The 23,119-nt window shown below is 39.5% G+C and overlaps 1 protein-coding gene across 2 annotated transcripts in view; it reads left to right on the forward strand.

Annotated features, from left to right (window-relative positions):
- SLC24A4 (solute carrier family 24 member 4) overlaps window positions 1-23,119 on the forward strand; it is a 291,187-nt gene that overhangs the window by 214,418 nt on the left and 53,650 nt on the right. For both annotated transcript variants that reach the window (XM_056810456.1, XM_056810457.1), the window contains exon 12: window positions 11,657-11,867. In XM_056810456.1, coding sequence (XP_056666434.1) covers window positions 11,657-11,867 — 211 coding nt within the window. The remainder of the gene's footprint in view (window positions 1-11,656; window positions 11,868-23,119) is intronic.

Genomic DNA, 23,119 nt, shown 5'->3' on the forward strand with positions numbered 1-23,119 from the left:
CAGACAGTCTTTTATCTCCCTTTGAGCATAGTTCCAAATTGCCCTCCAGAATGGTTGGATCAATTCACAACTCCACCATAAATGCATTAATGTCCCTACTTTGCCACATTCCCTCCAGCATTCATGACTTTCCATTGCTGTCATGTTAGCCAATCTGCTAGGTTTGAGGTGATACCTCAGAGTTCTTTTGATTTGCATCTCTCTGATTACATATATGAACACTTTTTCATATGCTTATTATTGGTTTTGATTTCTTTGACTGAAAATTGCCTATTCATGTTCCTTGCCCATTTATCAATTGGAGAAAGGCTTGATTTTTTGTACAATTGATTTAGCTCTTTGTAAATTTGAGTAATTAGACCTTTGTCAGAGGTTTTTGTTTTGAAGATTGTTTCCCAATTTGTTGCTTCCCTTCTAATTTTGGTTACATTGGTTTTGTTTGTATAATAACTTTTTAATTGGATGTAATCAAAATTACTTATTTTACATTTCATGACTCTTTCTAAGTCTTGCTTGGTTTTAAAATCTTCCCCTTCCCAAGATCTGACATGTATACTATTCTGTGTTCACCTAATCTACTTATAGTTTCCTTCTTTATGTTCATGTCATTCATCCATTCTGAGTTTATCTTGGTGTAGGGTGTGAGATATTGATCCAAACCCAATCTCTCCCACACTGTCTTCCAGTTTACCCAGCAGTTTTTATCAAATAGTGGATTTTGGTCCAAAAGCTGAGATCTTTGGGTTTGTCATAGACTGTCTTGCTGAGTTCACTTACCTCAAATCTATTCCACTGATCCTCCTTTCTGTCTCTTAGCCAGTACCAAATTGTTTTGAAGACCACTGCTTTATAGTATAGTTTGAGATCTGGGACTGCAAGTCCAAGGATTCTTTAAGTAAACCATCATATCATCCACAAAGAATGATAGCTTGATCTCCTCTGTTCTTTCTTCTCTCTTTCCCTTCCCCTCTCCCTGAGATGACAAGCAATTTGATATTTGACTATATTTTATTAACAATTTAATATTACCTTTGTCAGGATATTGTTAGATGGGATGTGCTATACCTATAAACAGCTCAGCACAAGAGCATCCCTGTTGTGTCCCATGAAGAGAGAATAATGTATGCCTGTAATTTAGGGCATGCAACCAGCCTGGAACAAAGACCAGTAATTCTCACCTGGGGGGAAAAAAGGAGTGGTTTGGTGTTTTGTTTTGTTTTGTTTTTAATGCTTAACTTCCATCGTAGAATTAATACTGTATATTCAATGCAGAAGAGCAATAATGGCTTGATAGTAGAGGTCAAGTGACTCACTCAGGGTCACACAACTCAGAAGTGTCAGGCCACATTTGAAAGCAGGACCTCCCATCACTAGACCTGGCTGTCAAACCACTGAGAAATCTAGCTGCCCCCAATAGAAATGGTTTTAAAATTGGGATGCAGATAAGGATTAATCAAAGGCCTGCCTGGCCAAGTAGGGAACCCGTGTTTCAGCAGAGTGAAGAAACCTGAAAGGTGGAAACAAGGTGGAAAACTTAGTGCAAAAGCAGAGATTTCAAGCCAGGAAGCTCAGTACAGCACGAGCAGGCAAGGGATGAGTACCTGGCAATGGACTATGTTTGACACAACCTGCCTCCAGTTTATGGTGGTTTGCTCTGTACCCAAATGATTATTGCCCTAAATCTGTGGTATCTCCTTCTAATAGGGTTTCACCAATGAGGTCCCTAGGATGATTAGCTTTGGTATTTGGTAGATCTGTGCTTTCATTATGTGAATTAGATCTGAGGAATGGATTGGTGGAAGTTACAAGGAGGCAGGTGATTGCTCGCTCCAAGAGAGAAATTCCCAAGGCCATTCTTCTTCCTATAAATTTTGATTAAGTGAAATTTTATATAAAAATATTTTGCGTTCTGTAGATCCACTGAATTATAGGTAATAGTTATAAGGTAATTTTTATCTATTAAGTGCCTTTCTTGTGTCAATTAAAAAAAAACAAACCTTATTTTCTGTCTTAGTAACAACTCTAATACGGAAGGGCAAGAGGTAGGCAAATGGAGTTAAACAACTTCCCCAAAGTTGCATAACTAGGACATGCCTGAGGCCATATTTGAACCCATGATCTCTTCTCTATAGGCCTGGTTCTCAATCCACAGAGCCAGAGCCACTTAGCTGCCTCTCTCTCCCTCTCTCTCTCTCTCTCTCTCTCTCTATATATATATATATATATGTATGTATATATATATATGTATATATATACATATACATTCATTTATTTAATTATTTATTTTGTTTGTATATTATATACATTTTATATATTTATGCAAATGCATATATTTTATGTGTATATATGTTCATGTATGCATATATACACCCATTTAAGATAGTATATAGATATAAATATATTTAAGAGAAAATGTATTTATGAGTATATGATAGTTTATATAAGAAGACATGAGATAGTTTATATAAGAATACATGATAGCATATATATTTAAAATAGTATATATGTATATCTACTATTTTATAAAACCTATCATATATTATCATGTTGCATCATATATAATATGTTTTAATTTCTATCATACCATACCATAGCATATATTATAATGTTATGTTATATCATATCGAGGGCAGCCAGGTGGCACCATGGATAGAGTACTAGACCTGGAGTCAGGAAGACTCATCTTCCTAGGTTCGAATCTGGCCTCAAGACACTTACTATCTGGGTGACCCTGGGCAAGTCACTTCACCCTGTTTGCCTCTGTTTTCTCACCTGTAAAATGAGCTGGAGAAGCAAAGTGGCAAATCACTCTGGTATTTTTGCCAAGAAAAATTTCAAACAGGGTCACAAGTAGTTGGACACAGCTAAAAATGACTGAACAACAATAATATCATGTCATATTATAATTTGGAAGAAGAAAGACAGGGGCCGAAGACAAGGCTTATTTTGAAAATGGACCAGGATAATGGTCAAGAAGAATTGTCACAAATTTGTTTCTATAGGACTTTTATGAGGATGATGTAACCTAAAAGCCACCGTCTACAGTGCAATAACCAGCTATGCCTAAAATGACTCAATCTGTTTCAGATTGGTGAAGCAAGGTATTTTAATAAAAGCCGGAACTCTGTCAATGGAAAGGTGCTTCCCTCTTCCCCCCAATATCATAGTCTAAATACTATATACAGAGGAGGCAGCTGAAACTTCCTCCCAGAGACTTTGTGATCTCTACCAGCCCACACAGAAAAGAAGTTCAGTGTAGGTTGTTCTTTGTTTTTTGGTTTGTTTTTTTTTTTAACGTCTCCAGCTTTGGAGATGCTAACCACTAGGGAATATAGTAGAATCAACGTCATTTTTGAAGATCTGAGAAAACAGTGATGAACTTAAGATAGCATTGAGGCAAGCTTTGTTCAACTATACTCAATGACTGATAGATAAATGCAAAGGGAAATGGCTCTCCAACTGTAGTAGTATGAAGAAAAAAGACTTGGCGATAGTCTTCTGCCATGAAATATATGGCATTTCAGGCTGGTGCAGAAAAACATAGTGTCATGGTTCGAGGCCATGGTAAAAGAGGGAAGGATGGAAGTAATCACAGTTTGTGGGTCCTGGAAAAACCAAGAGATAAGTTTTTTTATGGCTTCTTGAGAGGGAAAGTAGGTGTGGTGAATTAGAAGCAGTTGGGAACAATAATTACTTGTTTGCAAAGAAAGGTGATGGCTGATTGAATACCTTCCTTAAAGAGAGGAGATTGTGGAACACTGGGAGACCATCTGATTGGGCTCAATGGGCTCAAATCCGCTAATGGTTCAGGAGGGCCAAACCTCTTTCACATGAGTGACTCAAAAGTAAAGTGATCTTTGTGGCCAGCAATTCCTGTTACAGTGAGAAATGGTTGACACTAGAGTCTAGGAATGTCAACATTTCTATTTCCCACCATTCTGGAACATCCAGCTAAATCTATAGATTACATATCCCCATGTACATATCAGATCCTCTCTCAATAAGTTGTCAGGTGAATAAGAGCTAAGTAGGAAGGTCCATTTATGGAATTCAGGACCAAAAGAAATTATGATGAAGATAGAAACTGAATGAAGAATAAGTTGTCCTTTTGCTACAGCATTCATGACTTCAGGAGTTGTCTTCAGAGAAGTCAGAGGCTTGCAAGATAGAGTGAGAAGTTCCAATGACAAATAGAGAATAATTTTTCAAGAGTTTGAACATTCAGGGGCAGCTGGGTGGCTCAGTGGATTGACATCCAGGCCTAGAGACAGGAGGTCCTAGGTTCAAATCTGGCCTCAGACACTTCCCAGCTGTGTGACCCTGGGCAAGTCACTTGACCCCCATTGCCCAGCCCTTATCACTCTTCTGCCTTGGAGCCAATACACAGTATTGACTCCAAGATGGAAGGTGAGGGTTTAAAAAAAAAAAGTGAACATTGTAACATGGGAACCAGATTGGTCTCTAAGGAATATGGACATGTGGATATCACAATCATCTAGAGCACCATTTCTCAAAGGGTGGTCCATGGGTCCGTGGGAGTCCCTGAGACCCCCTCATGGGAGGGTATGTAAGGTCAAAACCATTTCCATAATAATACTAAGACATTATTTGCCTGTTAAAATGCTCCTTCCTTTTTCAACCACATATCTTGCGTGAGGCCAGATTTTCTTCATATTACTTCATCCAAAAGAATGTATCACAACAGATTGAACACAGAAACAGATAGGAAAATCCAGCTGTCTTCTATTAAGCCAGACGTTAAAGAGATTTGCAGAAGTACATAAAACAAAACCATTCTTCTCATAATTTTTTTTGTCTGGAAAATATAGTTATTTTTATTTTTTTAAATATGGCATTTTTAACATATAGTGAATTTATTTTGGATATTTTAAGTAAAGTAACAAATATTTTTGGAATTTTATTTCTAATGGCAAATATCAATAAATATCAGCACATAAACAAAACATAACCAGCAATATAATATAAACAAAGCTCTTTAGTATCTTCAGTAATTTTTAAGAGTGTAGAGAGATCTTAAGAGCAAAAAATCTTGCAAATTACTAGTCTAAAGTATGATTTTGATGGCCTTGAAGTTGGCAGTTGGGTGGAATAGTCAGGAAAATCCAAGTTCTTTCTGATGTCAATAAATAGTGGGAGGACAGGCCATATCTTCTTGCACACCCACCACACCTACTGGGTCTTCTCCTGAATGGACTCATGAATGTTCATGGCTATTCTCCGAGTGAATGAATCAACTGATCAACCAGCAGACATTCATTAAGTACCTACTATATGTCAGGTGACTGTTAAGTGATGAATGAAACCTTTGACACACTAACTACATCAACAGGGCTTCCTCTCACATGGTTCCTCTGGTGACAAATGAAATAAGCCTGGCTGAACCTTTTAAGACACTGATCCCATTCTAAGATTTTTCCTCTCAGTGGATTTTATAATTCTGTTATGAAATAGAAACTTGTTTGATGTTTGAAATCTTTATTACTCCAATCACATCTATAGGGTTTCTCTGCTTTGTATATCCTTTGATGTCTGGACACATGATAGAAATTTATATTCCTTTCCACTTACAGGAAGGTCAGGACATTCAGACTTCAAGGCTTCTTCCCAGTAGCAGTAATGATCCTAATTGCTCTAAATAAAGATTTAGAATTAGAGAATTATCATATTCTGATGGATTAGCTTGATTATGACTGTGGGGTCTGTTTCTATTTCCTCCATCGTGATTGAGTGAATAAGGGTCCACCATTATTATTTTGAGATTATCTTTGGACCTAGAACTGTGACACATGCCAGATCATTAATTTGGCTACCATGATTGTGGTGGGCGTAAATTGCTGCTGTTGGTCCCTAATTAGGTTCTTGTCTCCTCTCCTATTATAGCATCCCAGGGTTTTTCTTCTCTCCTAAGATTTGGACCTTGGATAGAAGATGCTACTATTACAGAGTACCTGCCAGACAGGGTCACCCATTTTGAGTGATCTTCATCTGTTTATTTAAGACTGTGATATTCACCCTCATTTTGTTTATGGCTATTTATCTTTAGTTCAGTCTGTCTTTACAGATAATATGGCAAGGAGAATCTTGACTAATCCCTCTCACCTATCAAAGAGTTTATGATTAATAACTGGATTGTTTTGGAGGTTAATTATAGGCTATTAAAAATGCTGTATGGTTTCCCTCAACTTAACGGGCCTGATTAATTAATTAGAACTTGCTTGGGCTGACCTGCTCCCATTACAAGCACAAGGAGAAGCCTAGATGTTTAATGGTTGAATGGAGCAGAGTCAGAAAGACTCATCTTCTTGAGTTCAAATCTGGCCTCAGTTGCTTACTAGCTGTGTGGTCCTGGACAAGTCACTTAAGCCTCTTTGCCTCAGTTTTCTCATCTGTAGAAAGAATTGGTAAACCACTCCAATATCTTTGCGAAGAAAACCCCAAATGGGGTCACATAGAGAAGGACAACAATTAAACAACCATCATTTCTCCCTGGTATCTTTCAAATATAATTTTAGTTTTTCTGGTGAATTTTTGTGGATTTTATGTATAGAAAAAGGCATCCCATTAGGCATGTTCTACTTTCAATTCCAAAGTCCAGAGAGCTCACACAAATATACTGTCTTGTCATCATCAAATGGATCTTCCTCAGGGGATAACTTCATGGAGTGGTCCTTAGTATGCCACTTCCACATGTCTAGAAATTGCAAGTCTTGGAAGAATGACAACTATACATATAACAGGCTGGAGATCCCTTGGAGGGAACCGGAATTTGCTTGGGATGACCTGCTCCCATTACAAGCACAAGGAAAAGCTTACTCAGAGTACCCATTGGGCCCTTTTCCACCTGCAGATCATGTCAAAAAAGAGAGGGTCTCCCCAAGAAGAATGGCCACTACTCATAGCAAACCTGGTGGGTCCCAGGGATCAAACAGACAATTCATAGCCATAGATATGCCCACCAAGAGAAGGGGTGACCAGTAACAGACAACTGGGATAGTCATGTGGATCTGAAAAATGCAAACCACCTGAGCCCTCAAATTCTGACTGATGTACCGGGTGACTGATGGGAGCCCTGGGGAGGCGCCAAACCCCTTCCAAATCAGCCCATAAAGGCAATAAAATCAACAGACCATTCAGATGCCCTTCCCACAACAGCCTCTAACTCCTAAACCTAGGTCAAATGTAATGTACTGATTAAGGAGACCCAAGCAGTTTCTCTACACAAGATTCTACTGAGGCAATTAATGGACACAGAACCTGAGACAGACATGGGAAAATTCCTTCTGAACTTAAAAAAAAAAGGGAATTGAGATGCCTTAGAGCGCAGAGGCAGCTGGCACCCCTCTTAGAAATTTTAAAAAGAATCTCCTAATCATTGGTGTGACACCAGGAGTGGAAAGGGTAGGGCCATGTGAGACATGCGCTGGATTCCTGGCCAAGGCACCATAATCTGGATCTCAGTTTAGGGAAACCTTATTCAGTGATGTAGAACTATCTTGTTGTTCAGGCATGACCCCATTCCTTGGCAGAGATCCTAGAGGGGTTTGCCAGTTCCTTCTCCAGCTCATTTTACAGATGAGGAAACCAAGGCCAACAGGGGTTAAATGTTTTGCCCAGACAACCACAACTAGGAAGAGTCTGAGGTCCGATTTGAACTAGAAGATGAATCTTCCTGACTCTTGGCCAGCACTCTATCCCCTGCATTGCCTAGCTGATTCAAAATGAAAAAATCCTCTAGAATGGAACACATGACAGGTTTTTCTGCCCTAGAAAAGGCAATTTGTTTCTCTCTCTAGTTGACTTTGAGATCAAGAATGGAATGTGTGGGTTGAGGTGAGCTCAAATTGTGATAAACACATGTTTTGTGTGTGTGTGTGTGTGAGGAGTGTTTTCTTTTTTCTTTTCTTTTTTTTTGCCAGAAATAGAGATAAATTCTCAAAGTATAATCACTCATCAAGAAAAGGGGTTGGAGGGGATGTGGCAAAGTAGGGACATTAATGTATTGCTGGTGGAGTTGTGAACTGATCCAACCATTCTGGAGGGCAATTTGGAACTATGCCCAAAGGGCGATAAAAGACCGTCTGCCCTTTGATCTAGCTATAGCACTGCTGGGTTTGTATCCCAAAGAGATAATAAGGAAAAAGACTTGTACAAGAATATTCATAGCTGCGCTCTTTGTGGTGGCCAAAAATTGGAAAATGAGGGGATGCCCATCAATTGGGGAATGGCTGAACAAATTGTGGTATCTGTTGGTGATGGAATACTATTGTGCTAAAAGGAATAATAAAGTGGAGGAATTCCATGTGAACTGGAACAACCTCCAGGAAGTGATGCAGAGCGAAAGGAGCAGAGCCAGGAAAACATTATACACAGAGACTGATACACTGTGGTACAATCGAAGGTGATGGACTTCTCTACTAGCAGCAATGCAGTGATCCAGGACAATTCTGAGGGATTTATGAGAAAGATACTATCCACATTCAGAGGAAGAACTGTGGAAGGAGAAAGACAGAAGAAAAACAACTGCCTGATCACATGGGTCGAGGGGGATATGATTGGGGATGTAGACTTTAAACGATCATCTAGTGCAAATATCAATAATATGAAAATAGGTCTTGATCAGGACACATGTAAAACCCAGTGCAATTGCATGTTGGCTCTGGGAATGGGATGGAAGGAGGGGAGGGAAAGAACATGATTCTTGTAACCATGGAAAAATTCTCTTAATCAATTAAATAAAATTAAAAAAAAAAGAAAAAGGGATACAATACTCTTGACTCTGGGCTTCCACTAAGGCCACCCTTCTTGTTCAGACCTTTATCCCCTCTTGCCCACACTATTCCATTTGCTCAAGTCCCTGCCCTCTAGGTGCATTGTGCACCTAGATGTCAAATGGGTACCCTATTCAGCACAAGCTTAATCATGTCACTTCTCTGCTCAAGAAGCCTCAGGAATGCCCCATTGCCTTTAGGATAATATGTAAAAGCTTAGAATATAAGACTTTCTCATTTTCCCCAGTCTATGTTTCCTGGCTTATTGCACATTACTGTTCATTGACCCTGCATTTCAGCCTAAGTGGCCTGCTTGTCAGTCTATATTCACAATGTTTCTTCTCCCACACCATGACTTTGCACAGGGTGTACCTTGTGTCTACATACAGTACCCTCCTTCCTTACCTGATGGAACCTCTCTCTGTCTTCTGGGTTTAGCTCAAGGACCACTGCCTTCAAGAGGCCTTTCCTGATTTCCTTAGTTGTTAAATGGTCCCCCCAAATTCTGTAAGTTTGTAAAAAGGAATAAAGGGGGCAGCTGGGTGGCTCAGTGGATTGAGAGCCAGGCCTAGACACGGGAGGTCCTAGGTTCAAATCTGGTCTCAGACACTTCCTACATGTGTGACACCAATCTGGGTAATTTACTTGGCCCATTGCCTACCCCTTACCACTCTTCTGCCTTAGAACCAATACACAGTATTGATTCTAAGAAGGAAGGTAAGGGTTTAAAAAAAGAAAAAGAAAAAAATATATATATATACACATATCCTGTGTTTACCTACTTGTGAACATGTTTTATTTATATACACATATATCAACATGAATAGCAATCAATAAAAATTTATACATATTAGTTATATTTGTTGTTATATTCAGTTGTTTCAGTCATGCCTGATTCTTTGTGACACTCATTTGGAGTTTTCTTAGCAAAAATACTGGAGTGGTTTGCCATTTCCTTCTCCAGCTCATTTTACAGATGAGGAAACTGAGGTAGACCAGGCCAAGTGACTTGTTCAGGGTCACAAAGCTTCAAATTGTCTGAGGCCAGATTTGAACTCAAGAAGAGGAGTTTTCCTGATAGCTGGCATAGTGCTCTATCCACCATACCGCCTAGCTGCCTTTGCCCTAAGAAAATTGTTCCGGCAGCAACATGTAAGATGAATTAGAGTCGTGAGAAACGTAAAGCAGGAAGACCAAATAGGAAGTTGTTGCCATAATTTAGTCAAAAGGTGACGAGGGCCTGAACTAAAGTAATATGAGCCGAGAAATGTGATGTCACATGTGAGAAATGCTTTTGAAGACAGAAATGGCAAGATTTGACAACTAACTAGACGTGCGGCAAAGGAACAGAATTCTGAGCTTAAGAATCTGGGAAGCTAGAATGTCAGGGGTGTCTTCAGTGTAAATAAGGAATTTTGAAGATGAAGGAAATGACGAACTCAGTTTTAGACATGTTAAATTTATGACGTCTTTTGTTGGTGATTAGAACTTGAAACTGGGGAGAGATTAGAGCTGGAATTACATACATATAGTCCAGGGAGTCATTCACACAGAGCTGATAGTTAAACCTATGATATCTGAAAAAAGATGGTCCAGTCTCCTGTCAAGAGTCAAGACTAGCCAGGATATTCCACTGCTATCCTCACTACTTCAAGTGAAATCAGGAAAGGTCTCCAACATGTTAAGTAGACCATATTGGTGAATCAACAATACAGCCACTACTGTTTACTGCCCAGGTGACCTTGGATCTGTCATTTTTCTTCTCAAGGCCTCATCTGTAAAAGTGGAGTTAAACTAGCTAACCTCTGGGGCCCCTTCCAATTCTTAATCCTAATACATGTATAACCCAGATTGAATTGCTTGCCAGCTTCAAGAGGGATAGGGAAGAAGAGAGAGAGAGAGTCTATTTAGATCATATAATTTTGGGAAACTCCTGTGAAAATTTGTTATTAAAATAAGAAAAGAAAAGAAAAACCAACTCTTAATCCTAAAATTCTGTGACTTTAAAGATCAGGTGTTCTTATTCTAAATCTGGAATCTCACTTGTTGAGAGAGAGAGAGAGAGAGAGAGAGAGAGAGAGAGAGAGAGAGAGAGAGAGAGAAAGAGAGAGAGAGAGAGAGAGAGAGAGAGAGAGAGAGAGAGAGAAAGAGAGAGAGAGAGAGAGAGAGAGAGAGAGAGAGAGAGAGAGAGAGAGAATTTCAGTACAATCGGTTTCCTTTCCTTCATAATCCTATGTATTTTATTTGATGCATTTAAAAACATTATTCTGAGGAGAGGTCTGTCCATAGGTTTCATCAGACTGCCAAAGAGATACTCTCTCTGTATCTCTGCCTCTCTCTCTCTTACCCCCTCTCCTCTTAAAAAAAAAATTTGTTGGGAGCAGCTAGTGGCTCAGGGAATTGAGTTCCAGATCTAAAGGTGGTAGGTCCTAGGTTCAAATCTGGTCTCAGACACTTCCTAGCTGTGTGACCCTGGGCAAGTCACTTAACCCCCAATGCCCCTCTTCTGCCTTAGAACCAATATATAGTATTAATTCTAAGATAAAAAGTAAGGACTTCTTTTAAAATTAAGAATTCCTGACGTCTAGATCAACTCCTTCATCTTTTGGAAGAGTAAACTAAGGCCCAGAAAGGTTTTGCTATTAGCCGGTCCCAGAGTAGATCTCAAAACTATTGCATCAAACTTTGTAAGATGGGAATTAACCAACCCAGCAAGTTGTCATGGAGCTAGACTGTTAAGTATTTTGTATGGACTCTTCCAAGTCAAGGACAGCTTCGTGTATCTGAATGTCATTTTATGCCCCAAAGAAAAAAATAGAAACAGGGTGCTTGACTGATTTTTGGTTTCTCCTTATCTCCCTGGGCAGCGCCAAAGACTGATTAACTCTGCCAACGGTGTGAGTAAACCACTGCAAAACGGGAGGCATGAGAATATAGAGAATGGGAACATACCAATGGAGAACCAAGAGGAGCAACAATCTCAGCAGCAGCAGCAGCAGCAACAACAGCAGCAACAACAGGAACAGACAGAGCCTGAGACGACAGAAACAGATTTCCTCTCCCCCTTTTCCATGCCAGGTGAGTTCTGAACAAGAGAAAGGAGTCTCAAAAAATGCTTCAATTTAATTTGTTTTTTTTAATTGCATAAAGATCTATTTTCTCTTTTTCCCATATCCCCAAATTTGGAGATAAAAAAGCAAAACCTTGTAACAAATATTCAAAGTCAAAGAAAATGTATGTCTGAATTCATTAGCTTTCTTTCAGGAAACTAATAGTGTCTTTTATGATGGTCCTCTGGAGTTGTGGTTGGGCACTGATTGCAGCAATCAGTGTTATTAGATCTTCCAAAGCTGTTGTCTATACAGTGTTGGTCCTCTGGAGTTGTGGTTGGGAGTTGCATTGATCAGCGTTGTTAGATATTTCAAAGTTATTCATTTGTACAATGTTGTGGATGTATAAATTGTATTCCTGGATGAGAAGAATCAGATTTATAAACAATAGTGAAAACCACAAGACAAAGGAGCAGAAGGCTGAATTTGATCCTTTGGTTAGATCCTAGGATTAGGGTATAAAGTGAAACTAAAAGGTCCAGGATAAAGAGTCAAAGTTGTCCAAAATGGGTCTTAAGTACCATTGCTTTACAGAGCTTGGGGCCTGGCAGCATTTAAGAAAGGAAAAAAAGAGTGGGCAGTCATATGAAATCTCTTCTATCAATTCACCAAGATGGAGTGGCCAAAGGTATATTTGAGAAAAGTCCTGCTGGAAGTTTAAGCGATGAAGAGCTTAAGTTCAGGAGCAATATTTAATAAAATGAGAATAATAATAATAATAACTAATAAGATGATAATAATAAATAATATGATGATGATAATAATGATTTTGGTAGAAAAATGATTTGGTAGATTCTTTCTATCCCAAAGCCTATGAAGGGAAAAAAAATCAGTTCTGCCATTCCTGGTATCTCAGGATTTTGGTGATCTCTCACCCCCTGAAATGGCTTTGTTTCTCTCAGCCTCAGTTTTCTTATCTGTATAATGACAATAATGGCATGTGAAAGAATTAGTCCATGAAGATAAAGCACTTTGTAAACTGTAAGACACTATGTAAAAGTGACCTTTAAAGTCTGGACTGCAAGGATCCTGCTGAATGCCCCTCACCTTTAAGACTCAAGTCAAGGGGGCAGCTGGTTAGCTCAGTGGATTGAGAGCCAGGCCTAGAGATGGGAGGTCCTGGGTTCAAATCTGGACTCAGACACTTCCTAGCTGTGTGACCCTGGGCAAGTCACTTAACCCCCATTGCTTACCGTTCTACTCTTCTGCCTTGGAACCAATACACAGTATAGATTCTAAGAAGGAAGGTAAGGGTTTAACAAATTAAAAGTAAAGAGTCAGAGGAGAAGTGGAGGGACTACATGAGATCATGAGAAGTCACTTTATGGTGATTTGTGACCATGGAGATGGAGAGGAGTGAGGGCATGTGAGAAATAGTTTTAAAAAAAGAAATGATGGAGATGAGTAACTACTTGGATATGGAGATTAACCCCAAGCCCTAAAAAGCAAAGCACCTATGTTCTTCCTAGACTCCTAATGAGAGTACATTAAAATCAAAAGCCAGTTGGGGCTACAAAAATGAAAATCAGCATCATCCTCAAAGCACTTTTGGCATAGTAAGGCAGAACCTTGTATTGCAGATGCATTTCCAGATCCCTTGACTATTGGACTTCTAGAGGATGTTGGCCAGCCTGCCCATCCACTGATTATCTTTTGGAGTGGGATAATACTAATATGGAATTATGCTTTGGAGAATATCAATTTATGTGCAAAACTTCTCCTAAGTAGGCCATAGAAAGAAGTTTAGCACTGAATAGATAGGAAGGAAGGAAGGAAGGAAGGAAGGAAGGAAGGAAGGAAGGAAGGAAGGAAGGAAGGAAGGAAGGAAGGAAGGAAGGAAAAGGAAAAAGAAACTACCCTCAAATTCCTTAGGCTTCTGAGTGGCTATTTGCAGTCTTTCTTTACATAATGACGAGACTCTTTGTTCCCAATTTCAAAATATTACTCTGCATAAATTGAAGTGCCCAGCAAGGCTGTGGGACCTTGGGATAGAGTAATGGAAAGATAGCTTTTAGCAGAGTGATGGAGAAAGTTCAGGCCTGATATTGTTTTTCTTTAAATGTTTTCTCCAAAATAAGAGAAAAAGTGTGTCACAGTTGAAAAGTCTGATTCAGGAAAGCAAAGATGGAAACAGGGAAATTTGAAATGGATGGTTCGGGATGAGAAAAGATTCTAAACCCTATACTTATTTTTACAATTTTATTATTCCAGTATTTTTTATGAAGAAAATTGCCTAGTTCTCAGCTATTGTTTCATCCTCTCCAATTTGCCTAATTTGAGTTCTAGCTCTGGCCCTAAAATAAATTAATGGTGTGATCCTGGGTCTCACATCTCTCATCTATAAGATGAGGGAGTTGACCTAGATCCAGAATTCTTTAACTTGAGGCCCATGCCTTTTTTTTTTAATTTAACAAACGTTTTTTTTTCTTTACTCTGTTGCTGAATATTCTCTAAAGGCACAAAATAGAAAGGAGTTTTAAAACCAAAAAAGTCATTATGCTACTGGGATGGATTCAAGGGAATGAACTAAAACCAAAACAATAGCATAGATTTCAAAGAGTACCTGAACTTGGATGAGGAAAAAAAAAATCTTTATTTCAGTATAATTGGCTTCCTTTGTAATCCTATGTATTTTATTTTATGCATTTAAAAACATCAGTTTGTGAAGAGGTACATAGACTTTACCAGATCACCAAGGGAGCCTCTGACACAAAAATGATTTGGATCCCCTGGCCCAAAATAATCTCTGAGGTTCCTTCCATATCTAGCATTCTTTGTTCTTAGGTTCCTTCTAACTCTGACATTCTATGTTCTGTTTTCTAACATCCTAGACAGATAAGGTGGCACAGTGGATGAAGTATCAGGTCTGAAGTTAGGAGGTCCTGAGTTAAAATCTGGTCTAAGACACTTATTAGCTGTGTGTGATCCTGGGCAAAACCCTTGACCCTGTTTACCTCAGTTCCTTATTTCATAAAATGAGATTGAGAAATACATGGCAAAGCACTTCTTTGCCAAGATAGGATCACAAAGAGTCATACGTAATTAATGTACAAAACACTACCACCACCATTAAGGTCTCTCTTGGCTTTGATAGCTTATATGCTAGGATATGTGTTTTTCTTGAAGACTTAGAGGAAACAGCAATCCATAGAATAAAACTCTGTTTATTCTGCAATATTAAGAACTTTTAGATAATTGAAAGCAGCCTGGGGGGAAAAAGCCAATATTTAATCCTTCTCTCAACCTGCCTTCTGTCTTTGTAAATGGGAAAATGGAGCCATCTTTTCCAAGAGCTTAATTCTACGTTTGAGAGTCAATAACGTAAACTTCAGCAGATACTACTAAGTAACTTAATTTCAGCAAACATGAAGGAACTATTACTAACTTCATATTTACAGAAACTATGAAGGAACTATGAGCACTACTATCCTCAATTAACTTAGCAGAGGAATGAGGGCGTGGGGTGATTTGTATGAAAAATGAAAATTCACCTTAGTTTATAGATCATAGACTTTGTTTGGGAAGGACCTTAGAGACCGTCTAGCTCAGTGTTCTCGTTTTACAGATGAGAAAACTGAACCCCGAGATGTCATTGACTTGCCCCAAATCCCATAGGTAGTAATAGAGGGGGGACGGCCTCCAAAACCAATGCTATTCCCTCTAGGATCTGGGATGAGAGCATAGTAGGTGCTAAAGGAAATTTGTTTCAGGAAAGGGGCTGCCACTCGTGAATTTTCAGAGTTGAGGTAGGAAGAACTTGGAATCTAGACACCTACCAAATCACTCTATAATTTTGAGCAAATTCCTCTCTGGGTCTTAGTTTTCTAATCTGTGAAAAAGAAAGCACCAGACAATCTGGCCTCAAAGATCCCTTCCAACGTAGCATTCGCTATTTCTGTGTTCTAAATCCCTTCCAGTGGACATTAGAAAGACCTCTGAACTGGAAGTCACAAAACATGGATCTGAATCCTAGAGGTTCTGCCCCTTATTGCCTGTGTTACTTGTAAGCAAATCCCTTGATTTTTCCCAAGCCTCAGAAGTCACATCTATAAAATGGGAAGAATAAAATTCACACTCCTTATTTTTCAAGGTTGTTGCAAAAATCAAATGAGATAAAAATGGTAAATAAGACCCTGTATAGAAAATGCTTTGCAGGCAATCAATAAGCTTTTTTTTAAAAAACCCTTACCTTGTGTCTTCGAATAAATACTGTGGTTTCAAGGCATAAGAAAAAAGCTTGGCAATGGAGATTAAGTGACTTGCCCCTTTAAAAGAGTGCTTGACCTTTGATCTAGCCATACCACTGCTGGGTTTATACCCAAAAAAAGATAATAAGGAAAAATATGTGTATGAAAATATTTTAGCCACATTCTTTGTGATGGCAAAACATTGGAAAATGAGGAAGTTTCCTTTGATTGGAAAATGGCTGGACAAATTGTTTTTTGTTTTTTTTAAACCCTTAGCTTCCATCTTAGAATCAATACTGTGTATTAGTTCCAAGACAGAAGAGTGGTAAGGGCTAGGCAATGGGGGTCAAGTGACTTGCCCAGGGTCACACAGCTGAGAAGTGTCTGAGACCAGATTTGAACCTAGGACCTCCCGTCTCTAGGCCTGGTTCTCAATCCACTGAGCTACCCAGCTGCCCCCAGCTGGACAAATTGTGATGGAATACTATTGTGCTGAGAGTAATAAAGAACTGGAGAATTTCTTTGTGAACTAGAAAGACCTCCAGGAACTGATGCAGAGCGAAAAGAGCAGAACCAGGAGAACATTGTACACAGAGACGGATACACTGTGGCACAATAGAATGTAATAGACTTTTCTACTAGCAGCAGTGCAGTGACCCAGGACAATTCACCCCTATTCCCTCTTTCTCTCCATCATCTTCTCCTTCATTACACTTATAAAAAAGACGCTATCTGCCTCCAGAGAAAGAACTGTGGGAGCAGAAATGCAGAAGAAAAACATGCTATCTCTCACATGGTTCAATGGGGAATATGATTGAGGATTTTGACTTTAATGATCACTCTATTCCAAATATGAATAGCATGGAAATAGGTTTTGAATAACAATACATGTATAACCCAGTGGAATTGCTTGTCCACTCTGGGGGGGGGGGAGGGGGAGGGAGAGAAGAGGGGAGGAAAAGAACATGAATCACGGAACCATGGAAAAAATTCTAAAATAATTAATTATTTTTAAATGACTTTCCCAAGCTTACACAGCTAGGGAGAGACTCCCATGTCTAGGGCTGGCTCTCTATTCACTGAGCCACTTAGCTGCCCTCAATCAATAAGCTTTAATGAAACATTACATAAATATAAGTTAGTATTATTATTAAGACTCTAAAGTCACAGATTAGGTAGGTAGCACAATGGATAGAGAGCTAGGCCAGGAGTCAGGAGGACTTGGGTTCAAATATGGTCTCAAATATTTCCTAGCTGTGTGATCAAGTCACTTACTTCCAGTTGCCTAGCCCTTGCTGCTCTTCTATCTTAGAATTGTTACTTAGACAGAAAGTAAGGGTTTAAAAAAAGAAGGAAAGACTCTAAAGTCTCCTCTAACTATGTCATTCCTTTAACTTGTTGGGTATGCACCTACTAGAGGCAAAGCACTATGGCACTGGCACAAGACGGGCAGACAATCTTTCTGCATATAATTCAGAAAAGTAACTATAGTCCAGAGGAGGAGTGCCTAGTAGAAATATAAAATAGGAACTGGACATCCAATAATTTATATATACATATACGTTTTTGTTGTTATTTTCAGTCATGTCAGGCTCTTCATGACGTCATTTGGGGTTTTCTTGGCAAAGATACTAGAGCAGTTTGCCTACTCGAACATTTTACAGATGAGGAAAACTGAGGTAAACAGAGTTAAGTGACTTCAGTTCATTTTACAGATGAGGAAAACTGAGGCAAACAAACTTAAGTGACTTGCCCAGGATTAATAGCTAATAAGTATCTGAAGTCAGTTTATAGAAAAAGGAGAGAAGTAAAAGAGAGAGCATCTAAGTGTCTCAGTAGATAAAGAGCTAAGCCTAGAGTGAGGAGAGCCTGGGTTCAAATCTGGTCTCAGATACCCCTAATTGTGTGGGCAAATCACTTAACCCTGCTTGCCTCTGTTTCCTAGTCTGTAAAAACAGCTGGAAAAAGTAAATAGCAAATCTTTCTAACATCTTTGCCAAGAAAACCCCAAGATGGGATCCCAAAGAATCAGACATGATTAAAACAACTGAGCAACAACAAAAATCCTGAAAGGAAATTAAGTTCGTAGAACAGATGTTCTAACAGTTGTGTTTGTAAAACTGAAACATTCATTTCCAGTTGTTAAAGCTGTACTTGATTCAGCAAAATCTCAAGCCAACCATCGAGTTGCGGACTGTCCCTTGGAGTCTGTTGTAACAGTCTCTAAACAAGAGCAAAACCAACTGTCAGAATTCCAGACTCCAAACATAGCTGTGTACCACTTCCACCCATTGTTTCCAGTTCCACTCTCTGGAGGCAAGCAGAATAATTCTCATCCTTCCACTTGGGAAGGCCCTTAAATATTTGAAGATAACAATCACAACGCATGGCCCTTCCTCCAAGTTTTAAAAGAACAAGTTCTTATTAATGTCTTTGTGATATATCTTATTTTTAAGAGACAATATGCATTTAAGAGTCCATATCCTAATAGGGGAAAACAGCACATAATGTAGATTCATGGCAAAGAAAGTGAATTTTGCTCTGAAGAGTAAAAAAGGAGAGGGAAGGGAGTGTTCATAGTTCCTTGAATGAGATGCTCCCTCTCCTTACTCCAGGGGTTTTCACTGATTACCCCTTTACCTGGAATACCTTCCCTCTTCATCTCCTTTTCCTGGTTTTCCTAACTTCCTTCAATCCCCAGTTAAAGACCCATATACTACAGAAAACCTTTCTCAGATTTCCTAAATCTTAATGCCTTCCCAAACCCTGATAATGACCCATATTTATTCTGTATATTGGTAGTATCAAATTCAAATTGAAACAGAGGCCACTAATCCATACATAAGGATCCCCGTGGGCCACATATTGACTTAATTTTAAATTTTATCTATATTTTCCTGTATTTTTATTTTGTTAAATATTTTCCTCATTATGTGACAAAAGTATTTAAGCTTCATTTGACTTTCCAGTGAATTGTCTGAATTAGTTTCAAGTATTGACTAACTGAATCTCCTTGCTATCCAAGAGACTCTTAAATGTCTTCTTCAACACCAAAATTCAAAAAGGTTGATTGTACAGTGCTCAGTTTTCCTCGTGGTCCAACTCTCACACTCTTATATTGCTACTAGAAAAAACATAACTTTGACTATACGGTCCTTTGTTGGCAAGGTGATGTCTTTAGTGTGCTGTCCAGATTTGCCTAGTTTGTACATATGCAGTCACCAGTCAAATAGGTGGTTCACTAGGCTTAAGAGCTGAAGGTGAGTGGATTGACTTCCCCAAGGACTGAGGTGTAGTTTCAAGAAGACCTCGTGTCTTCTTGGGTGGGGGAGGGTCCAGGCCCTGATGTCTGATGGGGAAGAACAGGATGGTCCAGCTTCTTTCCATTTCTGTGAATCAGAAGTGTCAAACATACAGCTCAAATGTGGCCCCAACAAGATTAAAATGAAATTGAGAAATGTTTAGCAAAATTAAAATACAGTAAAACATAGATAATATATTTTGAAACTGAGTCAATATGCAGCCCACAAGAATACCATAGGAGTAAAAAATGAATAAATACTCCTAGTATTTAAAAATATGTAGGATTTTTAATAATAAATCAAAAGACAGGGGAAAAAAGGTCCTTTCAGTCAAGTGAGCAGAGCAAAGAGAGCCAGAGACTCACACCTGCAACACTTTACCAAAAGCACAAGCTCCAAAAAAAAGAGCCCAGCAGCATGGGTCTCAGCCAAATTTATCTCCCAAGCATTCTGACATAAAATGAGGACATAACTTAAAAGGATGCTGGGAATGTCGCTCAGGTATGGCAAATTTTCTATCTGCGCAAAACTTATATACAGTTTAGTGACCACTGCCCCACTATTTCTATTTAGTTTGATGCCACTGCTCTAAACTCAACTCTCCATACTTCATCCATAATTCTCCTCTGACAGGATGTCGTTTCCAGTCCCATAGCTAACTTGATTGCTCTCCTCTGCCAACATGGTTATGGAATCTACTTCAGCTTGCATTGTTTAGTCACTTCCAGTCATGTCCGACTCTTCGTGACTCCATTTGGGGGTTTTCTTGGCAAAGATCCTGGAGTGGTTTGCCATTTCTTTCTCTAGCTCATTTTATAGACAAGGAAACTGAAGCAAACAGGGGTAAGTGACTTGGTTAAGGTCGCACAGTTAATAAACATCTAAGGTCAGATTTCAACCCAGATCTTCCTGACTCCAGGTCCTCACTCTGTCCACTACTACACTCAGCTTGACCACGTCTTTATTAAAATGAAGCCCAGAGAACTGAGCATAAATGCTTCAGATGTGATCTGACCAGTGCATTGGAATTAAGAGGGATTAGAAAAGATTTCCTTGTAGAAGGTTGGATTTCAGTTGGGAATTACAGGGAGGCAAAGGAGGAGAGAGAAGTCACAGGCGTGGGGTATTGCCAAGAAGCCAGTGGCACTTCCTGGAAGAGTACATGTCAGGAAGCAGGTGTAGGAAGACCGGGAAGGTTGGAGGGGGCTAGGTTATAAAGGTCTTTGAATGCCATACCGGGCATTTTGCATTTGATCCTAGAGGTAAAAGGAAGCCACTAGAGTTTATTGAGTAAGGCGACAATATAACAAGACCTATGCTTTAGGAAAATCACTTTAGGAGCTGAATGGAGAGTGAATCGGAATGGGGAGCTATTTGAAGGAGGTAGACCCACCAGCAGGCTATTGCAGACATCCAAAAGCAAAGTGATAAGAGTGGCGAGTGTCAGAGGGGAGAAGGGAGCATATTCCAGAGATGTTACAAAAGTGAATTGAAAGGTCTTTGCAACACCTTGGACATTGGGGTTGGGGTGGGGGGAAAAGGAGTTCAGAATTCAGGATCCTAGGATGCAAGGTTGGAGGACCAGGAGTGTACAGTTGCCTTCTACGATCAATAAAAAAGGCAGTGGGGTAGAGGATGATTTAGAGGGAAAGATAATGAATTCTGTTTGGAGTATATTGCAGTTAAGCTGTCTACTGGACATCTAGTTTAAGAGGTCTGAAAGCAGTTAGAGATGCAAGATTGAAAGTCAGCAGAGAGACTGGAACAAGAAAGGTAGATCTGAGAATCATCAACATAAAGGTGATAATAAAATCCATAGGAATTATGAGATCATCAAATGAAGTAATATAAAGGGAGAAGAGGACAAAAACTTGAGAGACACCTATGGATAGAAGGAGTGATCTGGAGGAGAATCCAGAAAAAAGAGACAGAGAAGAAGTGGTCAGGTAGGTAAGAAGAGGCCCAAATGAAATAATATTTGTAAAAAAAAATGCTTTGTATTATGCCCGGCACATAGTAGGTCCTGTATAAACACTTATTCCTTTCCCTTCCCTTACTGAATAATAGTTTAAATTGATCCAGTGAAACATGCAAGACTATTGGCCAAACTTAGACTGTTATATAAACTCTAGTTATCATTATTGTTGTTGTCCTGTTCGTGTGGGTTTGGGGTTTATTGATTGGATGAGCAAAGATAAAATGAAATTTGAGAGAGATCTCCATACTCTTTAACTATTATTTCATTCTGAGATATATTAGAACTTGCCACCTGGTTTAATTCAGGAGAAATGAGCGGCCCTTGTTAGAACTGGTTTCTCATAATGGAAGATGCTCTTCTCAAGCAGAGTCCTTTTTAGCCCCCTAAAATAGTGTTCTGTTAGTGATTTTGTGCCCAGCCTGTGGTAGAACCTTCCAGGCTCTTATTGGGTCTGATCCTCCATAGCTGGACACACTGTACATTGATCCCAACATCCTGATGTTAGTGGGGTCCCCTTCAAGTACAAAGGACAGCAACCAACCAGGGATGCTGACTAAAGATCCAACGAGGGTCTGAAGCTTTTCAAAATGGAATGATCGCCTCGCATACTTTGTCTTAAATCATAGGAGAAGTATTCTTTTCAGGGATCCAAGTCATGAAAGGTACTAGCCAGGTGGGATGTGTCTAGAAGAGGGTAACCGTCCCACAATGGTGAGGACAGATGAAACCGTGCCAGAGAGAGAGAATAAGAAATTGAGGGAACACTTAGGGAACCACAGAGCTATCTTCAAGCATTTGGAAGGCTACCTTGGGCAAGTCTGTCTGCCTCAGTTTCCTCATCTGTAAAATAGGGATAATAATAGCCCCTATCTCACAGCATTATTATTAAGAGCAAATGAGATAATTGTCAAACAATTAGCACAGTGCCCAGCACATAGTAGGTATATAATAAGTGCTTGTTCCATACTAGGTGTTTAATAAATGCCTCTTCCTTTCCCCTTGCCATGTGGAAGAGGAGTTTAACGACAGTAACTTGACTAGAGGACAGAAATGGGGGGGAAGGGAGAAGGCGCATGAATATCTATATTTCAGGTCTCAATTATCCCCTGCCCCAAAACAGAATGGACAGAGCCCTCCTCTATCAGGAGCTCACCTTTCCAGCCTGATTTCATATCGTTCTCTTTCACCATTCTGCCACAGATCGCTACAGAGTCTGCCATGCTACAAATGTGTTCCCAGACCTGGGAAAAGTTGGAGCCCTAGATTGCTTGGTGGAGGGTTAAAATGTAGGCAGCAGTGGGAAATTGAACTCATTCTGTATACTTCCTTCCTGCCAGTATTAAGCCATGAATTCTGACCCCATAGTATTAGGAGCAGGGAGAAGTGATAAGATGGACGATTTGGCCCTGCAAATATCAGAGGGACTCAGAAGTAGATGGTTTTCATTTGTCCCGGGGTCAAAAAGCCAGCACGTGTCTGAATCAGAACCCAAACCTTCCTGGCTCCAGATCTAATGTTTTTTTTTTTCCCATTGTACCCTATTGGAAGTAGCACAGCACTTGAACTCAGGAAAAATCTGTGGTCAAATTGTCTCCTGTTTCTAAATCACGTACAGCAAGAGGCTAGCTACGAGGTTGCCCAACAGGGTAATAGTAAATGAATGGATGCATGAATAGGGCAGCTAGGTGGCACAGTGGATACAGTGACATGCCTGAGGCAGGAAGACCAGAGTTCAAATGTGGCCTCACATACT

The sequence above is a fragment of the Monodelphis domestica genome, chromosome 1, assembly GCF_027887165.1.
Source record: "Monodelphis domestica isolate mMonDom1 chromosome 1, mMonDom1.pri, whole genome shotgun sequence".
NCBI classification, from domain to species: Eukaryota; Metazoa; Chordata; class Mammalia; order Didelphimorphia; family Didelphidae; genus Monodelphis; species Monodelphis domestica.